This window comes from Sander lucioperca, chromosome 14 (genome assembly GCF_008315115.2).
Source record: "Sander lucioperca isolate FBNREF2018 chromosome 14, SLUC_FBN_1.2, whole genome shotgun sequence".
NCBI lineage: Eukaryota > Metazoa > Chordata > Actinopteri > Perciformes > Percidae > Sander > Sander lucioperca.
The window spans coordinates 1,909,017-1,929,713 of record NC_050186.1 but is presented as its reverse complement, the minus strand read 5'-3'; the positions used below and the strand labels follow the sequence as shown (position 1 = coordinate 1,929,713).

The following is a 20,697-nucleotide window of genomic DNA, read 5'->3' as shown; positions in this document are numbered from 1 at the left end:
TATACTGAAAGAGTTATTGTTGGCTGTAATTGTTGTAAATGTAAAGCTTATCGTTTAACCTAACTGCATCTTGGGTTAGCTTGGAATAAAGTCAATTAACTAAAAACTATTTAAAATGTCTCAACAGGCACTTGTTTAGACACAAAATAAACTCAGGGTCATGATGCAGTAAAGACAAAATGCATGCTGGCACAAGACAACTCAATCTGCTTTAGTCTCAGTTTCCAAATAGAGATGCTAATTAAGTCAATTTATTTTATTTATTTAATCAACTGTCTACAACACAAACTATTACAACTGACACATGCACAACTTAATATAATCCAATAGAGAGACACCAAGAAAACAAAAACAGCAGACTGACAGCTATGAGTAATGTAAACACCATCAGCTGTGTGTCAGGAATTTTGATTGCTGCTATCTTCACAATCGTTACAATATCCAACCTCTGATTGCTGCAGTATTCAAAGAGATGCTGTAGCCGTTATATTATAATAAAACCTTTACCTATCTGAAGGCTCTAAACAATAGTAGGTATTGTAAGGTCTCGTCACAAGGTACTGGTAAAAAATGAAATTGCTATGAATTTATATATTTATGTATATTTTTCTGTACATATGCCACCATAGTATGAATGCAATCTGATTACTATAAGAACAAGTGTGCTCATACAGGACATGTGGCTGGTGTGGGAGGCTTCAGTATGCATTATACCGGAGTGAGTGAAACCACTCATTTAAAACTGCAACTGTTAACAGCAAAATGCTGTGGTAGGTCACAGATGTTTCACTCAGATATTCAAGGATAAAAAATATGGACAAAATATTTAATTCAAACTTAACTTTGCCATTAAGTTAGCAAATCCTTGAGCCAAATCCTGGCAGGTGGGATGCAGCTGTGCATGCAAAGCACGTGTATGAAGAGGTAAATGTAACCGGACTGTATTTATATAGTGCTTTTGTAGTCTTAACGACTACTCAAAGCACTTTTACAGAGCACAGGAACCATTCACACACATGCACTGTGGCCCAGGCTGCCATACAAGGTGCCACCTGCTCATCAGATAAACATTCACACACATTTACACTCCGATGGCACAGCATCAGGAGTGTCTTGCCCAAGGGCACTTGGACATACGTAGAACTGCAGGGCCAGGGATCAATCCACCAATCTTCCGATTGGTAGGCGACCGCTTTACCACCTGAGCCACAGCCGTCCCATGATATCTGTACAGCCTTAAGAGCACACAGATACACACTATTCCCTTGATGAGAATGACATTTTTCTGTTCCTACATGTGCACATTCAAAACTGTAAATGATGTTACATTTTATAACGTGTACAGCTTTTTACTGCAATACTGTACTAGAAATATACTGTGTACATACCCAGATACTATATGGATAGGGTGACATACTGTATATTGCATTGATATTTCATTAGTTTCACTCACGCTCATACTTTCTCCATAATTATTCTCACCTGTTTATTTCAAGTTGACGGTGCCTTTGCCCAAAGTGGATAGAGAGTGTTACATTTTTTTTTTATCCTCCTCATATGTATATTTAAATCAAGTTATTAAGTTAAACTGTCAATAAAAAATATAAAAACAACATCATATTTGACCCTAAACTAATCAATTAATAAAGCATGAACTGTATTTGAACCCCACACTTAAGTCTAATACATCAATTTTGTCAGTTTTGTTTACATCCCTACACTGAAAAAAGTCTAACATTGCTGTTGTTCGTTTAATGTGTATTTTCTCATTGAAATAGCTGAAAATTATTAGATTTTTCATTTAAAGTAAACGTTCTAGTTTATGTTTATGGTTGAATCCATTTTCTTTATATGGATACAATATAAATTGGCAGCGGGACATTAAACTGAATTTATTCATTTGATCAGAGCATTTTTATTTATAAAATATAAATATATATTAATTCTCGAGAAGCCAAACCCACAACACGCGTTCGTCCAATCAGCTGCCGGTCAGGGGCGTGGAGCATCAACCATGGATGTATGACGTCGCGACACCACGCTTCAGTCGTGTTGGACAAATGGATCTTTACCGTAAGGCTCACACCTGAATTATAAAATGTATGTCCCGGTAAATTCACCATGGGTACTGCACGATGTCTTAGGAGTTGTGCTACTATTCACAGCTCCATGATTTGTCTTCTGATGACATCAATAGTCTCGTTTCGGGTGTTCAGCTGAAGCAGACTGTTTCTCTTCATACATTTGAAACAGATGTTCAATGTTATCAATTTACTAAAAAATAAATATAAATGTGTTCTAAAGGAAAGTGTTCTGAGTAGTCATTGATCAAAATGTATTAAAATCAGTTTTTTTCAAATTTGATTTACTATACGTTTGACAACCTAAAATAATTAATTTACTTGGATGTATACATAATTAGTTTGACCCAACCTTTAACAAGTGGTTGCTTGGAGTTAAACTTTTCAGGTTAAACTAAATTAAATTATTTACTTTGAGTCAATGTTAACTATTTCGTGTGATTGATTACTTTTTACAATTTTTTTAAGTTGATCCAAGTTTTTTTTTTTTTAGTGTAATGTCCCCCTTTTCATATTATATTATTTATATTCTACAACAATTTCTTTGTTCTTCAATGGCCATGTTGTCCTGACCCAGATCAATACTGTTAAATACATTTCATACGCTGCCTGTCTGTGGCTGCTTGTATCCAATTTGAAGCCCTGTGTTGGCATATCAGGCTGCAAAGGGACCACTGCCCACATAACTCTACCCCCAGGCCATGGACCAACCCTATAGTCCATCAAGTGCTCTGCATGCTGTCGCTATAATCCATTTAGTTCTCCTTTTCCTGCCAAGACCTGGTCATCCTTCCATCCGGCCCCCCTTGTGTGGCTAGGACAGTCCCTACTCCAGTCAAAACTTCAGACTCCTACTTGCTTTATCTGTTGAAGTGCCTCATATACCGCTCTCTTCACTCGCTATATTAGAGAAGCTTTCCTATATTTGTGGTTTGTGGTGATCTTTCAAACAGGAACCCCTTCTTTTTTATATTTTCATGTTTTCAGCCATGCCAGCACCCTGGCTCTAGGAATGGTCATCATATCGATCGACCTTTTCTGGTACAGATTGAAATATCTCAACAACAATCTGATGGATGGCAATAAAATTTGGTAACAGAAGGATGAGTCCTGCTGGCTTTGGTGATTCTTTGCGCCACAAGCAGGTCAAAGTCTTCTCTTATTTAGTAAAAATTCTGAGTGAAATGTCTCAAAAACTATTTTGACTTTGATTGCAATGAAACTTAGTACACACATTCACTTTCCACTTAGGATGAATTGCAATAACTCTGGTGATCCCTTAATTTTTCCTCCAGCGTGATCATCAGGTCAAAATTTCAATGTGTCCAATACTTTTCCCATTAGCCTCAGCTGTGTGTTTAGTGAAAATTAGCAAATGTTAGCATGCCAACATGCTAAAACTAAGATGGTGTACATAATACCTGCTTAACATCAGCATGTTATTATTACCATTGTGAGCATGTTAGCATGCTGCCTGTAGCATTTAGCTCAAATCCCCACTATGCCAATGTACACTGTAGACTCTTAGGGCCCTATCTTGAACCCAGCGCAATTGACTTTGTACACCGACACATGTATCATTCCTATTTCGCACCCGACGCACAGCAGACTTTTCCCTCCACAGACTCACGTCAGTAAATTAGGGAATGAATTTGTGCTCCCGGGGGCGGTTCAGCAAAAAGAGGAGGCGTGTTCTGGCGCAAACGTTCCCTGGTGCTATTTTGCAGTTTCAGAAAACAATTCCGCCACAGACCAGGAAAAACCTAGTTTTACACATTTCCATGAATCATGGATGTGTTGACATAAATGAGGAAATATTAGAGGACTTAAGGAGATGTGATGTTGAACTGCATGTGCCGATGCCACTTAACCCAAATGCCCCAGCAGCAGCACGGGACAGGAGAGACAGAAGAGCTGCATCGTCTATAGTGAGGTAATCCCAGTCTAACGTTAAACTACATTGCAAAAATATCACCATGCATTCATAACCTTGTGATTCAGTGAGAGTGAACCCAAAACATCAGAAAGTATGTTTTTGTGACATTTCTTTATTTACATTTTGTCAAAAAGAAAAATCAATAGCAAACGTTGGTCTCCTCGGCTGTGAACTGCTCCTGGTGTGCCCCATGGATGTATTAAGAGCGTGCGCCTAGCAAATCCGCCATTATAATAGCAATCCGCCATGGAACAAGCGTGCCTGCTTTTAAAAGGGAATGTGAGATAACACTCTGATTGGTTTATTGCACCTTATGCCCAAACCACACCTATGAGTAATGTAGCTACTTCAGACCTAGCTACTACAACGGCACCCGAGATCCGCCCACAAAGCTACTTGCGTTTGCCGTTTGATACTTGCGTTTCAGATCGTTAAAATAGGGCCCTTAGTCTTGTTTTAATTTTGCTGTCCCTTGTTCACCTCTATTCCATACTTATTTTAGGGTCACGGAAATGTGTCAGTTAAATGTAAATTTGACTTTTGCTTCCCCTGAATATCATTTTTTGGTGCGTATGTGTCATTCCACTGCTGCACACATTTCAAGTCACTCTAGGTGAGACCATTTGCTAAATGTATAAAATATAAAAATGGAAAAGTAATGCGGCTCCTCTGTACCTGCCAGCGAACATGACAGCCAGCGCATGGGGGAGCTAGCTTATTACTACATTCATATCCAAAAATTCTGCTGGGACCATGACAGCACAGTAAACGTACTGTAGGTGAGCTGTAGTCAGTACATGTGTGTCCTGGATAGTCTGTACTCTGCGGACTCTATATATATTGCAACAAGGAAGAAGTCAGGCAACAGGGAGATGAATAGATGCAGAGAAAAACAAACATCCTGACATCCATTCTTATGCACACATTCAAGCCAACGCTTTGGTATTTTCCAGAGAGACTCAGGTTCAACAGTTAAAAAAATAAAAATAAAAGAAAGAAGCATGTGCACAGACTAAACAAACAAACTGATAGCCTGCATCCCTGTACCTGACAATGAAGGAGCGCCGCGATGTGAGGCCGGGGTCATGGTCAAGCACTGGTTGGGGTGAAAGGTCAGCAGACAGGGTGACTCCAGAGCCTTGCAGTAGTAAGGTGACGTGGTCAGGAAGCAGCTCGGCAGTCTCAGAGGTGAAGGTGATGGAGAGGAGCTGGCCGTAGCTGTAGACTTGATGACCCAGGAATTTCTCTAGTGGGTGGGCAGAGGTCGGATGTTAGAGAGGTGAGGGGAGTCAGCTTTATTATTAATGTCTCAACCAACTCTGCCATCAGTGTTGTAAACACAGGGATGGATTTCTGTTTGTGCAAGTGTGTTGTGGTGGAAGCTGAATTAGTATTTATTTTTATGCATATTTAGAAATATTCTGCCCGTTTCCTGCTGTGTGTGTGTGTGTGTGTGTGTGTGTGTGTGTGTGTGTGTGTGTGTGTGTGTGTGTGTGTGTGTGTGTGTGTGTGTGTGTGTATGTGTGTGTGTGTAAGGCAAGGCAGAGGGGTAGAGGCTTGTTGAGCCCACATGGAGCGCTGCAGGAGGCTGTGTGTAATTACCCACCCTCTCATCTCTGGCTCATTACAGCACATTAACAGGACTTCAAAGATCTTAGCCACCAGGAGACATACTCCAACCTCCAAAACGGGCTAAAGGAAAAAGTGGTACTTTTGACATATAAAAATAGGCAGTCTTGGCATGACCCTTAATATAAAAATATGAAAAATGTAAACAACACATGCCATTGTAGAATGCCTAGCACCAGTTTTACTCTTAAAAATCATTACAATTTGTTTTCAGAAAAAAAAAAACACTATGCTGCCATTCTCTACCAGCTCTGGGTGAGTGAGTGTGCAAAACTGACAGGTTGCACGCTTGGTTGCCACCTTGTTTTTGAGCGTAATCGTGTGTGAAGTACATCCTGAGCCCTTCTGGGGGTTGGGAGGGCTAAGGACTTGAGTGGGTGATTTTGCTTGCGAGGGGCCTCTGGCGTCATTCGGAGCATTTCAACTGTCTGATTGTCTAATATCTACTCAACCAGCAGACCTCTCTTATCATCTCAGGGCCCTTCTGTACATCTACAGCGCACTCTCACTGTGACATCTATGGTCAGATTAGTCAGTGTTTTTCTCTGACCTGCAATAATTTGTTATGGCACTACAGTACATTTTGACACCCCACAATTATGTTTTTGGCTGCTGTCTGTAATGTATTAATCAGTGATGTGTTAAAGTATTTAGTTAAAGTTATTACTTTTTTCAAGAAAAAGCAATGTAATTATTATTTCAATTAAGTCTAAACTGTGTTTTCTTCTTTCATCATCTCCTGTATTTCATGGTCCAATAAATAATGGTATTTGCTTTACCAATCACTTCATTTGATTTAAATTATATTGTTATATTATTATTCTTGCTGTGTCTTTCTAGCTACTTTTCTAGCTGCAGCCACACTTACTTTTGTTCCATTCCAGTGTAAGTAGTTACATTTAAATTGTTATTTTCTGTGTTCAAGGGATACATTGTTGTGTCGTTTTTTTTTAAGCTTTCACAAATTAGAAACCAAACTCAAAAAAGTTTTTGCAGGTTTTGTTTCTTCTTCATATTCTCACTTGAAACAACACATCATGCCTCCATCCTCGCTGTTAGCTTTTAAACAATTCAATTTTAATGAGAGGAAACGTGAATGAAGGAGCCGCAACACACTGTTATTTATATTTATCATTCAACATTGTGCGAGCAGTTATTTGTAGGAAATGAAAAACAGGCAGTGATGGAAGGGGAACGGCTTCAATTACACGACCAATCAATAGCACTTTCTGTTGTTAGTCCAATAAGGCATCGTTCATGTCAATGTGACTTCAGAATCAATAGAAATAGATAATTACAGCCAATCACGAGCAGGGGAAGCGGCTTAACAACCACTAATCATCACCAGTGAAGACAAAACACTTGCTCAAGTTAAAGTGGTTTCCACACATCTCAGTGTAGTTTCAGAAACAACACATATTGATAACAAGGAATAAGAAAAAACAGCCAGTTGGGAAAAAAAAGAGGCTAGGATTAAATCCATCACCAATGAGACAGGAATGCCTTCGATGAGCCCTCTCACATTTAAACATCTTAACCAGTGGAAAAACAAATAATATGGGAGAGGGGTCTAATGAAATAACCGATCAATACTCACTTCTGAGTCCAACCAGCCACCACTCACGCCAGTTTGAATTTAGAACAAAACACATAAATGACTCAAGGATAGAATAAACCCCTTGTAGTGTTTAAATTGTTTGCTCAAATTCCCCAAAAAAATATATATATACAAGCTGTCTGTTTTCATAGGCACTATTTTAAATTAGTTCTTAAAATGCTTTTGCTAACATTATTGTTAGAGTTTGTACTGTGTCCCTTCAGCAGTGCACAGCATATGGATTACATGAACATTTATTCATTGGCACAAAATGATTAAGGAGGATGATCAACATTAGCTGCACTGGCTGGGGTAGTTTTATAATGAAAATTAGCTGCAGCTAGGTAGCTAAGAAGGTTGGTGCTCAGTGTGTTCAAGAAATGCGGAGAAGAGCACCGTAAATGTTGCGTGGGGAAAATAGGCAACTGATAACTATGAATAAAGTGTGCATTTAAAAAAAGGAAAACTAAACAGCTGAAAATAAAATGGAAAAGTGACAGATACATAGGTAATAGAAGTGTAAAAAAAAGTTTTATATGCTGAAAATAGACAAAGTGGATAAAGAAATATATGTAAAGCTTTATTTTTCTTCTTCATTTTTATTGTTTAACTAACTGAATGTTGTATTTTTCACTTGTCTGATAACATTTAATTGCCTTTTGTCAGTTTTCTGAGCTCCAAACAGTACCTTTGTGCAAAATACCTGTGGACATGTTTTATGAAATTTGGATATAACTTCTGAAACCCACCTTTATGAGGTGCTGTATATTTGCCATTTTACAAAACTTTGGTCTCTCCAGTCAGTCACTCAGACACACCACACTCAACAGAATAGAATCGGCCAGCGGATGATTGTTGCATTGCCATATAAAGTAAGAGTCTCAGCAGAGACACTATTTTGGGGGAACAGAGGAGTGGCAATTACCTATATTTGCAACATGACATCATGACTTCGCGTAAACATACACGCCCACTTTCGTAAGCCAAGTGGCTTGTTATCTGTACGCATTTTGAGCTATCCGCATGTATGTCTACGCTGTATACAGCGGACGTAAACATACACGCCACTTTCTACAAGTGGCGTGTTATCACGTAAACATAACATGCCACACGGCGGACAAGTTGGGTTTAGGAAAAGAAGACCCGGTTGTGTTTAGGAAAAGAAGAACCGGTTGGGTTTAGGAAAAGAAGAAAGCGACGGTTGAGTTTGGGAAACGTGACACGCGGGATATGATCCCCGGTCTCCTTGGTGAAAGTCCTGTGTTTGACCCATCCACCATCCCGACCAACTTCCCTACGAGGATTTTCACCCTTTACTACTCGCTACGGCGTAAATTAACACGCAATCGCAAGGTAATGTAAGTCAACGGAGGCCAAACGGCGTTGATAAACACGCTAAAAAGCGAGTATGCGTCTTGATAACCCGCCAATAATGGCATACGAATTGGCGTGTCATACATACGCCACTTCATGAGATCAGTCTGATATTTGGGGAGTGGCACACTATAATAATGAGTAATAAAACAAACTCATATTCACAGAAAATAAAAGTCAACAGATATTACTTTTAAAGTGATTAATAGGAAATATGCGCTGCACATTCCTTGCATAACGGTGGGTAATGAGCCCAGTAATACTGTTGTGTGACTAAGCTAAAATTCTCTCCTTAAGTGGTCCCTTATGGTTGTGAGTGGTTTCAGATGTAACTTGCTGGCCATTATTCTGCTGGATCTGATTCGCGTCAGTGTGGTTCCTGGTAGTTCTTTCTTGTATGTGAGGACAGAGGTACCACAGCATAATTACTCATAACCATAATAGACCATCCAGGAATGGCCCCACTGCCGGGCCCCTCTCCAAAGTAATGAATCTCTATAAAAAACAATGAAAGGAGTATTCATGTGTAAGTGTGATCTGCTGTCTGTGTATTGCCATGAATTTGTATTCATTATTTTATCTCACATAATAAATTGGAGAGAATTAAAAAGTTTAGCAGTCTCTAAATACCACAGTGTGCTGGCAGCACATTTAAGAGGAGGTTTCTCTTCTCACAATACTGAGATTCATATTTTCATTGTAACATTCAGTGTAGTACTTTATTCAATTAGGTGATAACTTAATTAGCCAATCAAATTTGACAATTCTTCATCAAATTATTGATTGAAGAAATATTTCACGAAATACGTTTTCTTTTGCTTCTTGTCGTGGGTTTGATGAGGAGATCGATACCACTCTCAGGATTGGTATCGATCTCCTCATTTTAAAACTTTAGTGCGTAACTTTTTGATATTAATGAACGTCCGTTACATTCAAGCCGTTGCCAAATGAGTTACTACAAAGCTAATTAAGACTATCAGCTCCACACCACTCTCTCTGTATTTCTCAGTATGACTATGTTCAGAAGATTGTGGCGTCGGGTGACTTTCCCGTGCAGAAACTCGAGTGAAGATAATTAACCTCTTCTGAAGAGTCCATCATGTTTTTTTAATCCTTTGTGTCCTCCTTTGTTACTAGCAACTGCGTGGAGGAGGGGGTTTGGCGGTGCACGATCATGGAAGGTTTGTATCATGTGGACGCGCCGACAGTTTTGTTGTTATTACTTAGAATTCCTCATGGGGGAGGCAGAAACTACACATTATAGCTTTAATTCTTGCCAACAAAGCAAATTTGTGTATTACCCAAAATGTCGTAAAAAGTATTCCTTTTTCCTTCTCTTTTAATCATTGTACACTGAATATCTTTGGGTTTTGGACTGTTGGTCAGACAAAACAAGCTATTTTAAGATGTCAACTTGAGCTCTAGGAGCTGATATACAAAACTATAATATACATAAAGTAGATATTATATAATAGAACAAAAAATATCAACATAATAAATGTTGCTAATACTAATAAAAAATAAGCAGCTCTGGGTCAGTCCAAATAAATGATGCATGTATTTCCATCAACAATTTCAAAAAAACAGAACGGAAAAACCAAAGCTGCAACCTGTGCCACTCTATTTCCATTTTGTCTCTATGAGTCTGTCAGAATGATCTGAAGTCCACTGACTGTGCTGCTGTTGACACTCGGCCAGAAACACATAAAGCCGCCATCACAACAAGTGATAGATTCCCCTATAACTTTTGGGGAATGGCGGAGCAGCTCACGATCAATCACGAGGTTTAGACTTTGCTCCAACCAAATTAAATCAACTCTATTTCAATTAAATCACAGCTGCCTTGCACAAACACAATTCCCACCGCGGCTCTAACATCGACCACCATGCAGACAGTCTGAGGACAAACTTTTAACTTCAGTCAGGACACAGAGTCTGACTGCACTGCCTGCAGGCGCAATATACGTGACCTAAAATCAAATTACATGAAAGGAAAAAAAACTTGTATTCATATTCAAGGGGACTTTTAAAGCGAAATACACCACATACTGTATGCATATGCAGACTGGTACGCATTCAAATTGAATAACCGTATGCAACCAAAAGTGATGATTTATCTTAGATCTAAATCTAATATAATAGAAATAAAATGTACTATTTTAAGAAACAAATCAACAAATTCAAACACATTTTGGCATCTGCACCATTGTGCCATTGCTGGAAATGAAAAGGAATGCCATAAGTGCTGCTGTTGGTCTGAACAGCCCTAAGGCCTCAGTATGCTCATACAGAGTGTTCAACAGATTGTCTGACAGTGTCTGAAATCCCCTCATCCCACATCTCAACGTTGAAAATGGACGGGACTGTGTTTGACAATTTTTGTAACTTTCTAAAACAGACACTCTATCCACCCACGCATTGATTGGTCAAGTGTTTGGAAGAAAGTAGGCAGGGTTTGAGTTTCTCTCAAGCTCTCTTTTTACTACTTCCGTTTATTTTGTGCGTGCAACAAATTGCAATATCATAAATGAGAATGAGCAGACTTCCCGAAAGATTCCTTGTGTCAAGACAACAGAATACACAGAGACACAGAGCTCTTGGACAGAGATTGGGGAGGCAGTGGGATGCAGCCAGGAGGAGGCTATGATGGCAGGCTTTTCACCAGGCCTTTGAGTGTGGCCATTTGGAATGGGTATCAACTGGGGTTTGTTTCAAGCGTACTCAACTCTTTACTCATCCACTCCAGCCTCACTCAAGCACTCCTTCACCTTCTCAGTTGACTTTCCTTCTGCTTCTCTTTCTCCATACCCCTTTATTCTCTGTTTTTGTTCTCTTGTTCTACTTCCTCCTCTCAATTTTCTCATCTCCCTTTTGCTATATCTCCTTTCTGTTGTGCTTATTTTTTTCCAGAAGAAAAGGCCACCAGACTTGGTTATATGCAGACCTGGGTGCAGGTAGTGCTCAGGTTGTGTGAGGCTCTTAGCTGCAATTGTTTCTTGAATCAGAGCGACAGGTAGCCTGGAGCTGCTCTCATAAATCTTTGCTCTTCTTACTCTCTCTTCCACTCCACAACAGAACACTCTTGCCTTCTACTAGAGGGTTATTTTTATTAAATTCAGTTTTTTCCCCTTCATTCTTTTCCTTTTCTTGTCTCCCTGCTGCTTCAGGCTTAGCAGCAGGGACAATGCAAGCTTCTCAACAGATGGCTGTAAGGGCTTATGTTAGATGATGTCCCATTCAGCATGAAACGCTGCTCGGCCAAGAGAGCCACTGTTACTGTCCAGCAGAATCAAGTGGTGACCACAGTTGTTGGAGGCAGGTCAAAGCAACTGTTTAGGGAGGTACTTCATGTTTGTCTATGATAGTTCCTGGCAGCTGCGCTCAAGTGTTCAGTCTGTTGAGTCACCAGGGGGACATGAACTCCGCCTGTGTCAACTGTCAAGCAGATGTCCAGAATCAGGAGGAGGACAAGTGGCATTGCACATGCTTTAGAGAAAAGCCTGTGTGCAAGTGCCCACATGCATACACATCCACACATGTCTACCTACATACGTACATTTATGATTTGTGCACTTGACGTAATGGTAATGAAAGGTCAATTTATGGAGTGGAAAAAAAGGAGTAATTCTGATGTCCTGACTAAAAGTGTGATGTTGGCCTAATTGTCATGGGAAATTCAGGAAACTCAAGTGAAATTCTTTTTCTCTCTCTCTCTCTCTCTCTCTCTCTCTCTCTCTTTCACGCTCTCTCAAACTCTCCCTCTCTGGTCTAACAACTCCTTACAGGCACTACTGAGAGAATATTTGTGATGTCTTGTCCTCTGTAGCGTCGGCTGATATTTCTAGAGCTGGGTAAGCTACGCAGATCCCAAACAATTGTTCTTTTTACCAAAAAATAAATAAAATAAAGCCTATGATTGAATCCTGTCCCTCGTGTGACAGCTGAAGCCCGAAGCCCAAACTACAGTGACAAATACATTCTTAGGAATCACAGAAATTGCATTTTGTATGTTCGACGGGGAGTTGTCACTCAGAATTATCTCGTACCTTGGTGAAGGACACAGTGGAGGGATTTCAGCACAAATACATATTAAAAGTAAAAAAGAGCAGAGACATTGAAAAGAGAGAGAATTATTTTAGAGCTGCTTCCAAAGCCGCTGCCACTCTGGTCTAATCTTTAAAGTAACTGTACACATGCACCACGATGAAAAAAGGCGAGCGAAAATGAGATCATTAATAGGGATGGCGAGGCAATAGATTTGTGCATTTATTATGTGGAGAAACAACATAAACAAGCACTGCACAAAGTAGATAAGCAGGCTGCCACAAAGCTGCTCTCGGCCAGTTGGGCCACTAATCTGTGAGAGGTGGCCTGCGGAGACGTCACTATAGACCGTGTGAAGAAGAAAGCAACTTTAAAAGACACTGTTAACTATTTTAATTTCTAATTAAACATACAGTATGTATAGCAAAGCATGCAAGCATTCACTGTGGACACACACACACACACACACACACACACACACATACGCTCACAACAGACAAACTTGCACATCCATGACTTATGAACGCATTAATAATGAAATTTTATAAATTATGCCTGACCACCAGGCTTTGTCACATCCTGCTGTAAGCAATTCATCTTTCTAAAAAAAGATGCCTCCAAATGGAGTCGTTCTCTGTGATCGCGCGTTTTGGGCATTAAACCTCCAGGATGCAGAGTTAATGGGATTGCTCCCGTTTTGCCTCTGGCTGTGGGCTGCATGGTGGCTGGAGGGGCTGTGAGTTGATGCCTAGAACCGACTTAGTGGAGACAAGAAGAACCCAAGCCAATTTTCACTTTGTTGCTTCTCCAGCATGGCCAAGACATCCAATTCCATCAGGCCTCTGCTGCTGGGGCGGCTGATAGAAATGGGCCCTAAATCCTGTAGCTGGGCCAGCTTAATCCCTTATCTTCTAATGGCTCTGATAAGGGATTGGAGGAAACGGTGTCAGAATAACTGCCGCATGACCCGCTGCCATAGAACCTGATTAATCTCACTAAGGAACAACAGGAACAAGCTATGGGTATTAAAGATGCACTACTAACACTAACACCATTTACATATTTGCTAGAAGAGCAACAACTGGAGGTTTGATGATCTAATAACATAAATGTCAACAATACTAGAACAGCTTCCTGGGGACTGCAACCCACCCATTTGACCCAGCCTAAGGTAACGATCTGTCTTCATGGATGAACTCAAATCTCTATTATTTTCCGTTCTGACTCACCGGGGGCTTTGTAGAAGCCGATGTCTTCCTCGGTAAGAGGCAGCAGGTAGACTTCACCTTCCTTCCACAGCAGGGGGTACTCCTGGCCTGCAGAGAACTCTCCCAACCAGCCATCCTGATCTGAAGATAAAAGAAAACATTTCAAAACATGAATAATGGCTATTATCTGCATCACAGACATTCTGGATCTATACGGTGCATACTAGTGTTCACAAAGAGTTTAAGCGTTTGAGTTGATACACAAGATGTGTTCAGATTATTTTTCTATTAGTTTTATTTTATCTGTGATCAACAGAGAAAAAAACAAAAACTGTACACAGTGGCCCTGAGGACTGCATCTAATAATACTAATACAGAAATGCGTTACAAATACAATAAACACAACCAAAAAGAGAAAACACAAGCAAATATTATTTTAATAAATAAGTTTAAGCATATTATCTGCAATAATATCTGAATCATGCAATCAGAATGTTAAAACTTAAACTGAAATCGCAGCTCATTTTCCAACACCATTGGCAGGTAGTCGACTTCAGTGCATTTCTGTTTTTTGTTGTATTTTCTTTATTGGTTGTTTTTTTCTGCGTTTGCAGCTTGTTTCGTTATGCTGCATACAGTATGTGATTGGCAGTTTGCCAATGTCTTATTTCCTTGCAGGGTTTTAGAGTCTCTTCATGTGTTGGTGAAGATGATTTTTTTAATTAGTTTGTGTTTTGTCAGTGCATTGAGCTTGAGCACATTTTTATCTGTTATCCCTGGCCACGTTTAAAAAGGCTCTCTATATAAAATTACAAACTAAATAAAATAAAACAAAACACTTCCAACAAATTTGATATTAGAAAGAAATAAAAATTAATAAATAGAGAAACATAGCAACATGCACAAGACAGTACAGTACACACTCACCGATAAATAATAGCACAATAAAATACACAGTAGTTAGGGAAAACAAAAAGTGAGAATTCAGAGAAAACATTGCTGGTCTTGTTAATTTTAGCTGGGTGATAACAATCCAACAAAAACAAAGGAAACCTGATTAATGGCTAGTGTGTCTTAGACATTACCTTCAATGAAGTCAGAAGAGATGTTGATAGCCTCATAGTGATTGGACGAAGAGCAGGCCAGCGAGTGGCCAAAGCAAAAACACGCTTGGCAGCCTGCTGGGTTCACTTGTTGTAGGTTGAAAAATCCTGGCTTGCATCTGTAGATACACACACACACACACACACACACACACACACATACGCAAAAGCTGCTTTGCTTTGTTGTATATCTTTCTGCTTTTGCGTTGTGTCTTGTCTTGTGATAAGTTCTGTGTTGTGCTTTGTGTGGTTTTCTGTTTCTTTTTGTTTCTTTGTATTTTAAAAAGCCTTTTTTAACATTGAGGGCAGGGGACTACAGATGAAAAATAGCCTTTTGGCTAATTCTGGCTTTTTTAACCCATGGGAAATGTGTTTTATTAATTTGCACTGTCCCCTTTCATAAAATAAACTGAACTGAACTGAACCCTCATGCATAAAAAGTTATTAACATCCACATGTTGCGCACGTGCCTCATTGCAGCTATTTAACACATCCTTGCTGTAGTGTTCTTTTTATCTCTTTAAGTTGTTCTCAGTGCAGCAGTTGGGGTGCTGGTCACTGCAGACTGCAGACTGCAGTGTTATGGAAGAAGGGACCAAATGGAGCTCAGCTGCGAGGACCCTGAGCTCTGACCTACAGACACTAGCTGGCATATGGGTGGGACAGGAACACCAGCCACTACACTAGTCACATTACACAGGAGAGGGGCCTGCTCAACGAGCCGTGAAATCAGCAGAAAAGTCAACAAACAGGGAGCACAGAATTATTCAATAGTTTGAGACCTAGGGCTGTGTGTATTGCCTATCTCACAGTGACTTTATCGGCTGGATCCTGTATCCCAGAGGAACAAGATGGAAACAGACAGGGGGAAGCAGAGACTTAGTTAGTGACATGTTGTAACAGTCAGGTTCACTGTCAAAGTAGTCAAAATGCCCCGAAACTTCGGCCAATTTTTAGACACATTACTAAACCTTTAGTATACTGCTGCACTTGCAGGGTGTGCTGACCTAACTGCTGGATGTAAGCACTTATGTGTTTTTTTCATTACTTTTAAATCTAGGAGTGATAATGTAAATATTGTATCCTTAAAACAAAACTTTAAAGATCAGATATAATCAAAAGTACTATATTCCGTACAAAGTGATGAATGGTTAGTAAGGGCTTCAGTTGTTCTATTGTGAGAACCTTTGAACAGAACAGTTGCCTTGGTAACTACAGGTCATGTGCACACGTGTGACGTAAGCAACATGCTTATAACACACCTGTCACAGCTCTGTCCCTCCACGTTTGGCTTACAGTGACAGCGTCCATCCAGAGGAGAGCATTTGTCCACAGTCCCGCTGGGGTCACACTCGCATGGCCTACAGACAACATGATAGGTGAAGATGAAACATATGAATCCACTTAACGTACATTATTAAGGAAGAAGAAGCATGAATTTTAAAAGACAATGACAATGTAATGTGATAACTTCACTGATCTCCAAAAAGATATTCTCTATTTGCTTGCCCCCTTCCACAAAGCAGATGGTCAGCTACCCTGGAAACAGTGGGGTGTCTTGCTCAAGGACACCACGAGCAACATGGATATTTGTCTTGGGCCTTGAACCTGGGTCTCCGTAATAAGTAGTCCACCCTACGAATGTGTTTTTGTCATCACTACTTTCATTCAAAAAGCACAACTGTCCTTGTAACAAAATTTGTAACAATATTATTTGATCAAAAAAATCAAAAGGCTGTGTAAACAACCTCAATAAAAGCTAGTGAGGTGTGTGTGTGTGTGTGTGTGTGTGTGTGTGTGTGTCAACGGTCACTTGGATAATGTCAAAATGTGTTGATCACCTTCATTGATTGATTACTCTTTTCTGAAACTGTAACACAGAATCAATTTTTTTAATGAGGCGCTATTACAAATAATTCAATTATCCCAAGGCGAGCCGTCTCTACTTGTTTCTGCTCCAGTGGTCTGAGTAATTCACACCTCAACTCAACAGCCTGATTTTGCTGCATTAATGAGAGAAAGCATTGTGCGTGCGTGTGTGTGTGTGTGTGTGTGTGTGTGTGTGTGTGTATGTGTGTGTGAGTGTGCATGTTGGCATTTATGTGTATTAATATAATTTTGTCTGTGAGAATAATCCAAACTAAGGGTCAACTAAGGTTGTTAATCAGTAATGGTTTTCCATAAAGCCTCCTTTATCTCGAGCCTCACTTTAAACCTGCATTAACTGATGTTTTTGGGGAGTGGAAACAAGCTAAAGACACAAAACTGGGTTCACATAACTTCTTAATTATATGGCAAACATGTTAGCAAACAGTTCCCTTACGTATCCACCAGATATGGAACAACATTAGCATTCATTTGAAGTTGTGTCCAAGTCCAACATTTACTCCCATTTTAGCTCTAGTTTGGTCTCCACCTAGCCTGGCTCCACCCTCCTACGTACTTCCGTTCAATTTTCATTTTCCTTCAGTACTACATCTGGGTTTGTGGTATATTCTTGGGTTTTCTCCGGTCAAATCTTTACCGGTCCAATCAGCGAAAAGAGAGAGTGGCTGAGAACGATGACGTTGAGGTTTGGTAACATTCGGTGAGTTCCGTAATGGCGGCGGAGAAAGATGCGAGCGAAGTCATTCGGTCCATTGTGGCAACGCTGTAGAATATCCAGAAGTTAAAGCCCGAGCAAGAACAGGCTTTGCTGAGTTTTGTTGGTGGCCATGATGTTGTGGCCCTCCTCCCCACGGGGTTTGGGAAAAGTTTGATTTTCCAGCTCGCTCCGTTAGTGGTGTAGGAGTCGGCTAAGGCGAACGCTAGCGATGTTAAGCCGACGTCACGACCAAACGTTAGCGATTGGTTATGGCAGATCCAGAGTGGCTCTGGGCAGATCCAATAGTTTTAAACTTCAACAGAGTACCCACCTTCAAGGAAGTTAACACTTGTCAATGGAGAGTGGCCAGACTCTCTGTACAAATGAAATGTACGAGTCTGGTAGGACCAGGCTAGTCTCCACCAGCTCCTGAGAAAAATATCTGGCTCTTTATCTTAAGCCAATTTCTTCTTTAGCTGCTGAATGTCCGATTAATATACCAGCTGGTCGCTAACTTTTTTCTTTCTGCTGTTTGGTGCTGAACAGGATGCATAAAATTGTTTTCTTAAAGCGTTTTGCTGAACACAGTCACTTGATTTTTCAAACAAAAATTTAATTGAATTGTAGCAGCTTTAAAATCACAAGAATGTATATTAAAGTTTTTTGACAACATCTAAAATTTGATTTCTAAAGTTAGTCAACTGTCTGTTGTCACGGCATCCACATTTAGGTGTTGAGAAATAATGTTAACACCAAACAGTCATTGAAATGCGGTTCAACGCCATCACAACTTAGCATTCCTTCGGCAGGTAGAGGGGGTCAGGGAGAGCTAGGATTGACTTCTTATGAATATAAATACTACAACATACTTCTCATGAGTATGCACACACACACATATGCACCATCATATACATTTACATGCAAGCTTATATGCATAGGATAGGAGAGCTCTAAATCAGTTTCATGTCTTCGGGATGAAAGCAACTCTGCTTCTTCTGCTATCTTAAAATCAATTAAACCCGCTGGGCTCATTCTTGTAGCATACTGAAACAATCAAAATCAGAGCTAAGTACAAATATAGAAAAACAATACTTCAATAGACATGTTAATTTTGTTCTTATTCAGGGCGCAACCTCAATCAATAAAGAACAATTGTAATCAGCTATCAATCTTACAACTATAAGTCAATGATTAGTTTGTCTCTGCAAGAAAACACCAAACAATCTCTCTAACTAAATAAAAGCATTTTTTGACTACAAGCTCAATATTTCAATTCCATAACTAAAGCAAAAGACTGGAATTAGCTACTGTGACTAACACATAGTTGGTGACAGTAAATAGAGATTATGGATGTTTGGGTCAATACAACGATATTAACATGGGATAAATGTAATGCAAAACTAAACACTAACCTTTCCTAACTAAAGCATTATGCATTAGACTGTCTTTGGAGGAAAGCAGGGACATTTTTGAGGCTAAGTTTGTCCTTGGGGTTGGCTGCGGCTAAAGCGGTTCTCTAAAGTTTCTGAAGGCAACAAGGCAGGATCTGGTCACCATGGTAACAGATGGAGGAGACCGCATGGTCTCTGGCTTGGTTCTTCAAACACCAGGTCTTTTTTTCTCCTGGTCAGGACGGCTGGCTGACCAACCAAAATACTGTCCAAGTGCAGGGAATTTGGTAATTTCTGAGCTTGGGTCACCATGACACTGGATATGTGCCATTATGTTTTCAGTTGGCATGTTTTTGAACGTTGATTCAGGAATGGAAAACATTGCTTTGTTGAAAGGGAGATTCTTGATTTTGAATCAGATCAAGAAAAGTTAAATCAGTCAGGCCACAAGGTCAATTTCATTTTAGGCTCTTTATTCAACGTGTTGGTCTAACACAAGATGAACAGAAGTAGAAGACCCAACTTTATGTAGCACAACATGGAAAATACATGTGTCACAATACAATATATAATGTCTTGGTTTCAAGTGAAAAACAAGTTGAAGTGTTTAGTCACATGTAGTTTTGCTCCTCTCTGTCTCAACTCACATATCAATGTAAGGACCTAGGGTTCAACTACTTCTTCAACTTCCCTTAAGCTAGGATACCTGCTAGACCTCTATTATGTTAAAGGGACATCACTTAACGACAAAAAAAATATTTAAAATATATCAAGGTTTACATTAAATGATTATAATAATACAAGGGCATATGAATTACCTGATATTACAATAACTATAATGCACCCTTGACTTCTTAAACCTGCAATAGCTGAATTTTTTGGCCACTTGGGGGAAGCTGTAAACAGATGTAAACAGACTGATGATAGGCAAGCTTGTTAGAAAACAGTTGCTTACTTACACATCAACCAGACACGCAACTAGCGTTGGGAACCGAAACCAGGTGCCAATATGGCTTTGGTTCCTATAGAGTACGACTGGTATCTACCGGACCGAATGATTTCGGGGCCACTTAAATGCTTGCGCTGTTCTCTGGTGCTCCGAAACAGACATTAGAGGCAACAGAAGCATCCTTGCATGTGACGCTGGTTAACATTACACTTGGCAGCAAGTATTGGTAGCCTACCGTTAGTAGGTGTCTTAAACACTATGTGGCTGTTTTTCACCAGGACGTGCAACGGTCTGCAGCTAAAACTAGGATTGAAATGGGACTGAAATGGGTTCTATGGTTTGGGTACCCATTTCCCGCTAGCCAACCCTACATTCGATACCCAATCAGTTCCCACGCAACCCTACATGCAACATTAGCATTGATTTGGAGTCGTGTCAGGTAACCTGATGAATGCAAGTCCAATATTCACTTTTCATTGAGCTTTAGTTTTGGTCTCCAACTATCGAGGGAAACATCTGGCTTTTTAGCTGCTAAGTGTTCAAGAATGTTCACCAGGTAGTTCCTAACTTTCATTTAGATCAGATTGTTTTGTGTGATCCAAAAATGAAATGATATGCAGACAAACACTTTAGGTAAGGATGGATCAGATTGTGATAAACATCAATATCACCGTCCTACTGTCTTTTTAGATAAGACGGATGAAACGGACATTTATTACAGTAAAGCAATATTTATATTACAATTCAAGATATGTGTATAAAGACCAAAAGTGGCAGAAGGCAGTGACACGGAATGATTGA

The 20,697-nt window shown here is 39.8% G+C and overlaps 1 protein-coding gene across 1 annotated transcript in view; it reads right to left on the bottom strand.

Moving 5' to 3' along the window:
- lamc3 (laminin, gamma 3) overlaps window positions 1-20,697 on the bottom strand; it is a 96,967-nt gene that overhangs the window by 37,165 nt on the left and 39,105 nt on the right. Inside the window, exons 7-10 of the mRNA XM_031317743.2 lie at window positions 16,235-16,333; window positions 14,955-15,091; window positions 13,891-14,010; window positions 5,065-5,263 (exon numbers count right to left, since the gene is read on the bottom strand). Coding sequence (XP_031173603.1) covers window positions 5,065-5,263; window positions 13,891-14,010; window positions 14,955-15,091; window positions 16,235-16,333 — 555 coding nt within the window. The remainder of the gene's footprint in view (window positions 1-5,064; window positions 5,264-13,890; window positions 14,011-14,954; window positions 15,092-16,234; window positions 16,334-20,697) is intronic.